The sequence below is a fragment of the Mycteria americana genome, chromosome 3 (assembly GCF_035582795.1).
Source record: "Mycteria americana isolate JAX WOST 10 ecotype Jacksonville Zoo and Gardens chromosome 3, USCA_MyAme_1.0, whole genome shotgun sequence".
Classification (NCBI taxonomy): Eukaryota; Metazoa; Chordata; class Aves; order Ciconiiformes; family Ciconiidae; genus Mycteria; species Mycteria americana.
The window spans coordinates 23,582,171-23,595,003 of NC_134367.1; the positions used below are offsets into that span (position 1 = coordinate 23,582,171).

General features: G+C 39.6%; 1 protein-coding gene across 1 annotated transcript in view; it reads left to right on the forward strand.

Moving 5' to 3' along the window:
* Nucleotides 1–12,833, forward strand: part of DLGAP2 (DLG associated protein 2) — a 478,821-nt gene that overhangs the window by 399,537 nt on the left and 66,451 nt on the right. The window contains 1 exon segment of the mRNA XM_075498032.1: nucleotides 9,139–9,350. Within this exon segment, the coding sequence (XP_075354147.1) occupies nucleotides 9,139–9,350 (212 nt within the window).

The following is a 12,833-nucleotide window of genomic DNA, read 5'->3' on the forward strand; positions in this document are numbered from 1 at the left end:
GTAAGCTAAATAATTGGAGTCATATGGAGTTAACTGTTCAAAACTGTCAGTCATTAGTTAAAAGGAGAAAAACAGATGAGCAGCAAATCTATCTATTTTATATAGCCTTTAAAATTATTTATGTTTTAAAGATATGCACTGTTTTTTTCAGTAGTAGCCCTATAACAAATAGGAAAAAAAGTGATATCATTTCCTACTTAGATTGAATAAGACACTGGTTACTACAGGCCTTCTTTTGGGTCAGCCCTGGGTATGCTGCCTTTTAGGTTCTTCTTCCCTCTCTAGCCTTATAACAGCTCTGCAACACTGGAGTCCGTGCTACCTCTGCAGTCTCTGTGGGTTTGGAGGTGCTGTGCATTGTGGTATATTGGGAGCACCTCTCCTTTTCTTCCTTTAAGAGCATTTTTGTCTCTTACTCTATACTTCTGTGACCATGAATGGTCTGTGGGGTCTTGCCCCGCTCACACAGGTAATAAGGTGACAACTCTGAATTTTCCTTAGCGTCTGCGGTGGTAAAGGCAAAGATATTTCCAGAGGGACCTACAGGTGACTCTGGCTGATAGGTCATGCAATGTTGAGAGTCGGGGCTGAAGGGGCTGACGATACTTTATCTTCCCATTTCCGAAAGTGGCTAGAAAAGGACGGAATAGTAGTACGGCACTGCAGCACCTGCGCTGTGCCGCACAGGGCCCAGCTGCCTGCGGGAGCATTGGACGTGATGCAGCCAGGCCACAGGGGTGCAGGTGACCCCGCGTGAGCAGGAGCACAAGCCTCGCACTCCGGGAGTCTCGTCTGCCACAGCTTCATCCGCCAAAAAACCAGTCTGGTTTTCTTCAGTGTGCTGTGCAGATAGCTGGGCTCCATCCACCCTGCAAATGTGGTTCAGGCAATTCAGTCTACCTCTCCCAAAAATATCTGCCAGGAAAACTTGTATTTGGCTTCAGTTGCTGATATGGTGGTTCCCTGGGCCTCATCTGCTGCCCTGTCAGTCAGGCAGCCCAGCTGGCAGGTATATTCCTGGCTCCCCTTCACCTATAGTGAGTGACAAGCTGCAATCCAGTTTAGGTCTTTAGCCTTTTGATGCTTGGTTTTAGCAGAATTTGCATTGTAATTAAGTTAATTCCATTTATAGAGAAAGATGTAAAGGAAAATGAAGCTATGAGCTGGCCCAAAAAGGCAAAGAGATAGAAAAACAAACTGTGGGTGCATGACTATGGCAAATTAATTGGCATGAGAAGTTTTGGTCTTTGATGCGTCTGTGGACCTCCATTATTAAAATAATCGCTACCTTATGCTACATCTATGCTATCAAACTGCATAGTGTCAGGAAAGGTTCCTTGGCACTGCACCCTGATCCTCTACACTGTTATGTGGCTCAGCCTGTCTTGGGCATTGTTTTCATCCAAGCCAGCCAGTATTTCCCTAAACAGTTCCTGGGTACGGTTCAGGACTTAGCACAGGGCAGGGACCGTTCCTGGTAGTCACACCGGTTTGAAGGCAAAGATTGCTCAACAGCATGGGTGTGGAGTGCTGCAGGGCAGCTGACCTCCAGGCAGGACAGTGAGTCTTCATTTACTAATGTATGCACAGCCCTAGGGTAATCACCATACCATTTTCATCCTTCTCTCTCGCTAGTACTGATTGTGCAGCAGCCCAGTGAGCTGGAGCAACTCACCAGTTCAGCTGAAAACTTACCTTTACTTATCTTTCTTATTGTTGTTAGGGTAATTTTCCAGGCAGCACTCTAAGTCACTTTACCATCACTAGCATTTCTTGAAGAGCTGAATACTGCTTAGGAAAACCTGCCCCACTGAAGTTGATGGTAGTATAATTTTAAAGCAGTGTAAGCTGACCATGAAGCAGCATCCTGGGTCACTTACCAAAGAAAGCACACAGCCAACTGGAACCCAGGTTTCTTGGTTGAATCCCTACAGTTTTTGTGTCTTAGATTGAAAGGCTATATATATCTAGGTTCTCATTTAAGTATAGGACGAGCCCTCCCTTCAATCCAAGCTCATCTCATATCAAAGTTCTGGCACAAGATCTCAGTGAGCTCCAGGATTAGCAAGCAAAAATCACTTATAGTGTGGAGAAGCCCACCACTGCCATCTGACTGCACCTCGCTCCACCATGTCAAAACAGCCCAGAGTCCAGAGGGTCCCAGAGGGAACTGACAACATAGCAGATGATTTGGAGGTGGCTGAACTGCAAGGGTCTTTGCCAGCAGTATGAGCACAGCGGGTCATGAGTTGGGCATTTGGCCCACATTCATCCAACCAGTATAAAAAAAGCCACAGAGTCCTCACAACACTATTTACAGTATTTAACTATCCTCGGATTAAAATTTATATTGTTGCTTGAGAACCAGTTAGGAAACAGTGCTGGTTCTTTTTTTTTTTTTTTTTTTGAGTTCATCACTGTTGAGATAAGGGTTATAAAGTATTATTTCAATGAAAAGAACAATGTTCTGTAGAAAATACAGAAGTGGTGACTAAGCAATCCTGAGTACACTGGACGGAAGTCTTCTTTCCATCAAGGATCAGTTAGCGAAGCTTTGCTCGGCACTACACATTAAAAACTAAAATCAGGCAGTAAATAATGATGGTACTGGTTTGCCTATTCAAACATCTCCCAGCTGGAATATTATGTTTGTGTTCTGTATCTGCATGGGTGTCCAGCCCATTCCCAACTCTCAAATTCCTGAATTCAAGTTGTTTTCAACCCAGTGTAAAGCAAAATCACAATATATTGTTTGGGATCTATGTGATTTTCTTCCTCTTCCTATGATACTATGGCTGTTTGTAGCAAAGCCTGGAGAGAATGGCTGGCAAGACAACAACGCCTCTTGCTTTCTCAGATTAGCTCCTGCCTTGATGGACAGTGTCAATGGACTTTCAGGGAATGCTGCAAGAACTCTCTGTGCTTCTGAGTGGTCAACGAGCTCAGGGAGTAGGGGGTGGCATGTGAAAATTAAAGCTAATTATGAGGATTGGCATTGATAGTGGTGAAGAGGAGTCCCTGGCATATTTTGTAGAGATTTTTGAATGGCTCCATTGTACAATTCATATTCTTTGAACAATGAATCAACACATCCAAAAAAACCCACAGAAAAAACTAGTTAAAAATGTGCACTGAGCATGGTGTTGAGGTGTAGACATAAGGTTAGCTACTAAGGAAAAAAGTTTTACTTTCAGATACTGCACTCTTCCCTCCTGCAAAAACCTAGACCAATAGGGTCTAGAGTCCACAGCCAGTAAATAGGGGAATGTCATTAGTGTCATTAAATTCAGAAGAAAATTCTAGTTATTGGTCAGTGTTCCTTCTTCAGCAAAATTTTTGAAAACACAGGAGGTCCAGCTCCCACCTCCCATTATAATATCAAGGAAACTTTCTAGCATGCTAAAAAGCATTTCTGTCTGCCTTGCAAGATTGTTATCTACTTTCATCTACTTGCAGCTGTGCACGAAGGCGGTTTTTCTGAGGCTCCTTGAAGAAGGCATGATTTAAGAGAAAATCTCTTACCTACATTTCAGATTGCGCCCTTTTTTTTTTTTTTTTTTGGGGGTGGGGGGCGGGTGTCATCTTCTTGACCATGCTGAGAAAGCATAAAATTACAAAAATTACATATCTACTACATAGTGTTTCATATCTTATCCTTCTTCATATAATCTATGGTCTAATTTCATGCACAGACAGCTTCTGCTTCTAGTAAAATGTGAAATTTATATTACTAAAATAAGATTTAGGTCATAATGAATATTTCAGAGCATTTTACATCTGCATACTAATTAAATTTCACAGGACTCCTGTGAGGTAGGTAATCCTCATTTTAGCCTTTGAGAATGAGAAATATGAAGAAGTGACAGTCAGCTCCCGCAGCTGAAGCCATGTATTTAGAAGTGTTTCATTTTAGATAGTAAAGTGATATGCCAGATTTTAAGCAGATCAGCAGTTTAGTGGTGGAACACCTTTAAAATTCTGGGAGCTGGGAGCAAATGCCATAGAAGTAGTTGGAACAACAGGAACAGATCTGTTTTGAAATGCCAGTGGCTGTTGCCAGTTTGACTTCTTTAGCTAAATCCTAAACTGAAATAAAAAAGCTTGAATAACAGCAGTCAAAGTCCAGAAGATTTAATATTTCATTGGTTCTTCCAGTTTTGACATCAGTATTTCTTAGAGGCAAGGTTGGGTATTCACGCTGCTAGCACTAGTTCCTAAATGGGAGCCTAGATTACCTATCTCTGATTAGATATAAGGAAAAACTTTTCCCCTTGAGCGTGGTCAAACATTGGAACAGGTTGCCTAGAGAGGTTGTGGAGTCTCCATCTTTGGAAACATTCAAAACCCAGCTGGACACAGTCCTGGGCAACCTGCTATACCTGACGGAGCAGGAGGCTGGACTAGAGACCTCCAGAGTCCCTTCCAACCTCAGTGATTCCATGATTCCTAGTTTGTTCCGGATGTTTGCTGAATTCATCCCTGTTTTCCCTGACAACACACTGTTGCTTACACACAGAATCTGTGCAACCTGAGAATCAGGGGACAGACTTACTGCCGAAGTCCAGTCAGGGGTCCGAAATCCTTTTCTTCTGACAGGTCTAATCTGAGCACAAGCAAGACACCCAACAGGAAGGACTTCTAACAAAACACAAGGATAGTTACTTTTATTTTAAAACAAGGAAATTCATTTTCATAGTAACAAAGTTTCTAGAATACCCACTGTGAAGATGTGAGTTCAGTTTCTTCCTTAGCCTGTACAAGGTCAAACCCCCATCTTCTCAGTTGCCCCAATTGCATTCTGAGCAGCAGGCTGTAAGGCAGTTTGGAGCAAAGGCACTTCTTTCTTTGTTACAATGTTCCACAGGTTTTATCCAAACACCCTTTCACATAAAATTCATGTGAGTGTTTGGCTCAGGGACTATAACTGAGCTCCCTCATTCCAGGAAAGTGCCCGGATCACGAGGCTGCAACACACCCTTTCGTGTACATGAAGCCCTTCTCTTCTAACCAGCCCTCCCCAGGCAATCTGTGGGCGTTTCATGACAAGGCCATGAGTTACAAAAAGAGGAGGAGAGCATGCCAGTTTATTTATCAGCCCTAAGCCTTCTCCTTCCCAAGCACTCCAACCATTATTGATTAGAAGGTGAGCAGTAACGTTTCCCACTTCCACAGCCATTTTGTCATGGAAGGAAAGAATAAGGCTGCTCAGTTCTTTGAAAAAAAAATCTGAACTTGTTCTTCAGAAGATGGTTTTAGGCTGTGAATGGGAAATGACAGAAGGGCCTTTTTGCTGCCTGTAATTGGGTACAATAAACCCAAGAAAGGAGAAATGTTTGAGATTTTTCTTCATGCTTTGCATTTTGGTTGCTAACTAAAGGGGCCTTTTGGTTCCTTTTGGATGCTACTCTGAAGGAGCTAACTTTCCTAAATGCCTTTTATGGGGAATTCAGGGTCCTACCTAAGGTTCTGGAGTTCACTCTCAGGATCAGCTCCATAAAATGTAAGTTTTAGGTACCAGGTGCTTTAATAAAATTGGCCCTAGGTGACTAATGTAAGATATCACATTCAATCAGTAGCAGAACAATTAAAAGATCCTAAATTTTCTGAACCTGGTTGTGCTCCTCACAGCAACAGTGCATGAAATTTATGAAAGAGACTCATCATTTTCTGTAATAGTTATAACCAAATCAGCAGCCGGTGACAAAATTAAATGAAAAGATCCAGACCTTGTCAGCTCGTTGTTCTTACAAAAGGAAATTCATATGGTAATATGCAGTCTAACTCCTCTGTGGATAGAAACTGCATATACAAGGGTTCATGTTAACATCTACAACAGGAGGAAGGCCTTTTTAGACATTATAAATATCAGCACTCATCACTATATGCAAGTAGATAATTAGGGTAATTATTCCCAATTAGCAGCTGCAAGGCCTGCAGATGGGAATTTCAGGGGCTGGTAACTATTGTAAGAAAGCATTTCTGCGAGCTGCAAAGCCCTTTTCATGTTTTGGAAACTATACATTTAATGACCCTCACACATGCTGTTAAATATTTTTGTTAATATTTCAAAATAAAAATCTTTCCTGCACTAGTATAATACTTCTGCTTTTCTTTAAAGCTATGTTGGGGTCTGAGATGGCCTGGATTTGGAAAGATTTTTCCAAGTATTTAACCCATCAGCTAAAGTAAATTATGAACTAGGCTGAACTGGGACTCAAATTTTGCTTCTATTCTCAGTCCATGAGAAAAAACATTGTCAAGGGCCCTTTCGTTGGCTTTTGGAGACAGCAAAAGGGCTCCAGCTGTTTTCCTAGGCTCTGCATGAAACCTTCTGAGAGAACACATTGTCAAACTTACTTGCCAGGCTCCAGAAGCATTTTCCCTGTGTTCATTGTATTCTGCTCCTTTGAATGGCTCAAGGGTAAAAAAATACATATATTTTAATTGCGAATAATGTTTTTTCAATCATAAAGGCTTCTGTGATAGTCAAAAAGTTACTCTGATTAGAAAGTGATTCTTGGTGCATTTATGTGTACCGTGAGTACATCACAAGCACAAATGGAGCAGGGCTTTTTCAGTTTTTAGCTTTTATGTGAATTCATTTAACTTATGAATTCAGAAAGCAAAAGAAATGTAATCAACAAAAATAGTAAGGCACGTAACTGTAAGATTTGTCCTCATGAAGCTCCTTATCACAGTGAAGAAACTTAATTTTTTAGATACTTTAATGTAAAAAATCAGTCATTCCTATCTTTTAAAGTAAGATTTCAACTTCAATCAACAAATAAGCCTCTGTTTACTCATTTAAATCCAGTCCTTATCTAGTTATTTGAGCATGGAATTTCAGACAAAATAAAGTTGAGAAACTAATCATTTTTTGCATTTCAGTAAGTAAGAGGTTATTGATCAATGTCTTTTTAAACTTTCTATTTAATTATCTTTAAGCTAAAATGGAGGAAAGAAATTTGAAGCCAAAATAATTATTCTATGAAAAAGTTATGAGTTTTTTGAAAAAAGAGTCTTAAGACTGAACATACTAATTCAGCTTTAGTACAGAAAATTGAACAGTATAGCTTGCAGTGGGCCCATCTAGATGCCAACAAATGCTTTTTCAGCATTTGGATTTTGTTTTTAGCTATCCTGACATACAAGTAATAAAGAAGATTTAAAAGTGAGAGTATGTTTGTATTATATCAATTATTTTTTCTTAATACAGCTCTCTAAATCAGATTTTTACAGTTAATAGTGTTGCCAGCTGTAGATAAAAAAAAAAGCTTAAGAAATATATTTTTTTAGTATATTTTAGGATTCTGGCTGTTACAACTATCACTACATGTAAATACCTTTTAGGTCTCCTAGAATCTCAAAAATCCTTCCTCCAACATTAATCTCATACATACTAGGGCTTAGAAAAGAAATGAGGATGATGTATCACATTTACAGGCTTCAAGTTTGGGAAGATTTTTCATGCTCCCTTTCCAATCACCATCCAAAGCTGAATAATATGAAAAGTTTATTTCTTTGCATGATCTAACCCATATTTCATTTGGATTCATGCTCTGTCCTATTACTTCATATAAGAATATAACTCATAATTTATTTCTCTGATATTTGCCTCTAACATTTTTATCATCTGTGTGATCTGTTTCATCTCTTCTTATCTGACTTCATCTTCAGTCTCTCTTTTTTTCTCACCTGAGCTTGTTTCTTTAATATCTCTATCTTTACTTGTTCACTCCTTTTTAAAACTTCATTTCCCCCTTAATCCTTTTTTGGGACCCAAAGCACCAGGTCTGTTCACCTGGTGTGTGGCTCATTCACATATCTTGAAAGGGCAGTAAAGATGACAAGCACATCATGTTAGTTATTTAAATCCGATCTCCAAGACTGCTGAAACCAATGGGAGCATTTGCTTCAGCTCCACAGTGAACTCTGTCTGTAGAAGGTCTCAAATATGTTTGACTTGAAAGTCTTTATTAGACATCCTGCTTTGCAGAAACTCCTTAATATATGTTTAACTGGAAGTTCAGATTTATAGTATATTGGCAAATAATGCCATTGTACTGTTTAATATATATGAAGTCATTATGTTTATGAAGGACTTGATGCTGCCAAGTGCATCAGCCCTGGTCAACTGATGTATTCTGTCACATCCTTCTTTTTCACCATGAGTCATTATAATGGATTTCAGAGAGTTGCTTATATCCTTTAAGTTAAGTAAATGCTTAAGTGTGTTTCTGGATTAGGACCAGAGGACTCAGCACCTTGGAAGATTAAACAAAAAGCAAAGAATCAGCAATACTGGCAGAGACAGGCTTGCTGAGTTTATCCATAAGTCTTAAGGCTGATTTCACCTTGGATTGGAAAATCTACTCCTGCTCAATTCTCTTCCAATTTGTGGTGCAGACGGATATCCATCCACCAGCTGTGGATTATCTGACTACCCATCTTACTATTTGGAAAACCACCTCAACTGGATGAAAGCAGCCTCAACCAAATGTATTAATAATTAACTGGCTATGTTCCTGATACGTTACAGCCTCTACAAACTATTTTGCAGTTTTTAAATAAGAAAAAGGACAAATTGCCACATTTGCTTTTTTTCACAGAATTTTGCCGTAAATCAGAATCCTATCCATTTATGCCGAAATCACAGCTTAGTTTAACTTAAATACTTCATTCACCTTCCTGAAAAGCAGCCAGAGCCTCGTATAAGGAGAGTTGGTAAAAGACTCTGAAGTGCTCAGCCTTCAATGAGTTTTAGGTCTGAAACACCTGATCAACTTATTGTTTATCAGCTGAAAATCTGTGTGCAAACTTTTAAGCGGTTAAGCTCAGCTACTTCCTGCAATTTAAAGTACGTCTACAAATAAATATTGCAGCTCAGCTCACAAACCATGACTTGATTGTTCCTTAGGTTCCTTAGGTTCCATTTATAGACTGAAAATTTCCAATCTTGAAGTTGGAATTAAATTGCCAAATCATTTGGGAACCTTAGAAATTTCTTTCCAAGTGATCTGTTTCTGAAGAATAAAAAATTAATGACTTGTCTTTGTAAAATGAAAAATTGAAGGAAGTATTTAAATATATGAAAAGAATAATGCACATTTCGTGTGTGTGTTTTATGGTCTCCATTAGGTACCTCAGGATGAATGGGGAGGATACCCAGCTGGTGGGAAAGACGAAGAGATCCCCTGCAGAAGAATGAGAAGTGGGAGCTATATTAAGGCCATGGGAGATGAAGAAAGTGGAGACTCTGATACTAGCCCCAAGACATCACCAAAATTAACGGTTCGACCAGAGTCATTATTAAAATCCATTGGACAAAGACCACTGGGAGATCATCAAAAGTAAGTTTCACTATACCATGTTATACATCTTCCTGAAAGTTGCCATGTCTTGGGTAATTTTCTTTGTGTCTTACTGGTAGTGGTCAGTATCCATGAGAAAATACGATACTGTAGTTAAAAAGCTAATTTTTGTGTCTTCATTTTAAATTAGCTACAGTTTCTTGTGATTACTGGATGCAAAACTGCCATCTCCCTCCATCCATGTAACAAACCTGCTACTTCAGAAAGAGTTTGTTATGTTTACTAAAGGAAAAATATCAATATTTTTATCAAAATTTTAAAATTCTGAATATTTCTTCTCTAGAAGGATTGTTTTATATTATAATTCTTTGTTATTTCATTGCTTTCTCTGAAACAGAATATACACTCTATTCTAGTTATAATAGTTATAATAACAAATACATAATTGTATCATATATTTGGCATCTTACACCCCTTTTATTGGTACAATGCTTTATGTATCAGCTATACTGTATCATACTCCTTTAAACACATAGCGGAGGGTTTTGTTTGACTGGGTTTTTTTTTCATTCATACTACCTACAATATGGCCTATTAAATAACTAAAGCAAATTTTAAAACTATAGGAAAATATGTAGTTATATATGTTTTCCAATAGATCTTTATTTTTCCCTCCTTTTTATCTTTTCAATATATCATTTTATAACTAAACTGTAAGTATACTTCTGAAGACAGTTTCAAAGTGGTAGCCTGATTTCAAATCTGCAGCTTCTATTAATGTGACTGAGTGTTTCTCATGGCCTAGAAAACTGATCTTTTTGCCTGGGAGAAATACATACAATGAAGAAATTAAGAGTGAAACTTTTGATCAAAGGTTGTTTATTGTTCTGTAGGTAATACCATGTAGAGTATACCATAGTGACTCACCTTTTCATGAAATAAAATAAAAAAAAAAAAAAAACAAAAACCTTAGGCAAAAATCTTTTTGGCTTAATTAAATTGAATTATTTAGCTTGCAGTCTGGAAGAAAACCATCAACTTTCACTATTACCGAAGAGAACAGTTTACAACTATATTGTTTCGTATAGCTTGCTCACGCATCTCTGTAGGCTTAATTCAGATGCACAAACAAACGCATCTGTACCGTGAGCTGCTGCAAGATTTCTGAGATACCATGAAACAAGACTGGCAGGTCTCCGCTCTCGATTGGCAATTAAAATCCAGGCAGGATATCTTATGGCATCTCAAAGGGTGCCAGAGACCTATGTTTAGGCAACTGAGCCAAATTCTGAACGTGAATCTGAAGGATTTGCTAGAATATTAGTTCAAATGATGAAAACATGGCCTATAACATAAGTATTGCTGGCAGACCTGTACCTGGCTGATTTCCAAAGATGAAAAGAGGAGCTCTTAATGACAGCAGTTGGAAGCAACATTTGAATTTTTAATATCCTTGGTCATTGTATCTGGGCTGAATTTTGGGTTTGAGTTATGCTGGCTACATTGACTGGTTCAGTCCAAATTTGAGAAAGTCCCCAGGAAACAAAAAAGGTGGTTAATTTTTAGCTTGTGAGTACATGTCAGTGGGAGTAGAGGTCTTTCAGCATGAGGAGCCCGTAATTTATCAGCCATGGTGGAGACATATGTTGTGAATTCTTCAGTCCTGGATTTTCTCGTAAATGGCTCTGAAAGCCATGGGTCCTGCAAAAGGGCAAATATCCTCGTGGGATAAGAAGTGCTAAGGGAGAGTGATTAACGTCTGTGGCTTGTTAAGAGGTACCCTTCTGAAGGCAACAGGGAAAGAGGATATAGTTGACTTTCTCAGACTTCCACACGTCGACCAGCTGTCTTCCTGCTGGTAAATTGAACATTTCCAGAACACAGACCTGAGTACAGAAACCTGACCATGTACACTGAGAAGGTTTTGGAGTGGTCCCCAGCAGACTTGTCGCCTGGGTCTATTAGCACTGTCCCAGCCACTGCCTGGCCATGTTCGGGGCATTGGCGTAGGCCAGGGATTATTCCCAGAAGGCAGTTTGGATGCAGCCATCCTGTTTTGGAGGGTATGTCATATCCATACTGGTACCACAAACTAAAATCTTTTCTCAGAGACAGTTCTAACTTTCCGAGTACTTAGAGCAAATAAGATATATTCTATTCTGTGTTTTTGGCTATGGTTGCACCTTCCCTAAGTGAATGTAGATAACAGCACAAATTTTTCAGTGAGTGGCAGGTCTCAGTGCCTGCCCTAGACCCCCACAGCCTATAAACAGATCCAGACAGCATCTAGACATACGTATTCAAGCAAAGAATATGTTTCAAGAAAAAAAGCCTTTCTGATCTGTTAAATCCTGAAGGCAGGTGCTTACTAGTAGGTTAATAGCAAATGGTGTGTCTTCTGTCAGTTTTCCTTGCATTGCAAACACACTGCTCAAAACATAATTTATTAAAACACGGGTACGATGCTGTTGGTGGGGTTGACAGCTGTGGCTGTTCATGGTCCCAAAGGATTTAATGGCATAGTTACCACTAACCGCAGTCGGAAAAGGAGGAAGCTTTTTGTAATACTGTGAAATATTATTAGGGGCTCTGTTGAGAATTTGTCGCAAACACTGCACTAGGAATAATTGAGCAGCCACGCTACTGCTGACAGGTATCTTTTAAATCCTCGTTTTTCCTTCAGACTGAGGGGCAGCACCTTGAATCTGCCAGCCTAACATACACGTTTTTTTCCAGTGAATTTCAGGCACAAATGCGACAACTATTCAGGTTCTTGTATGTCTGCCTTGCAAAAATCTGCACATTTCAGCAGCCCTTAAGCAGGCAGAAAATTTCTTGTGTCACAGGAATACAAAGTGCTGATCCTAAACCTGGGGTTTCACCACAAGCCATCTCCTCCCAGTACGTCTCTGTCTCCCTGTCACTGTGGTTACCCTTCATGTCTGGCGGATTCCTATGAAGGATGCAGCAAGGGATGATGGTTATGGAGCCTTCCTCCCTCCCCGGCACAGCTCAGTAATCCCCGTTGCCTGCCGAGTACCCTTTGTACCGCTGACCACGCTGCTGAGCCAGAAGCCAAGGTTTTGAACAGCATTCCTGCATGTATAGCAGGGCTGAATAGCAGTTCTGGCATGTATTATGAGAAATTACATAATTCAAGATGTCAGCTGTATTAGCTGGCTTTTTAGCTTGTTTACCAGGATGGAGGGAGCTAATGCACAGAAATAAAATGGGGCTTATACTGTCTTAGTCCTCTGCTTGGGTGGACAGGATAGCTCAGGACTGGGGTCTAACAGAGCACCAGTAAACCTGTAATAAAACCTGAATATTGATAGTTTTGGTGGTATAAAAACATGCATTGGCTGCAAAACGTATGTAGTTGGGTTTCATAAGAATAAGCCTAGTTTTCTATCACTATCCTGAAGAGGATAAAATGAAAATTAGAAAAGCCTTCACTTAACCTTCAACAGACCTTTGACATGTGTGCATGTTTCTCCTCTGAGTTTTATCACGCATCTTTGC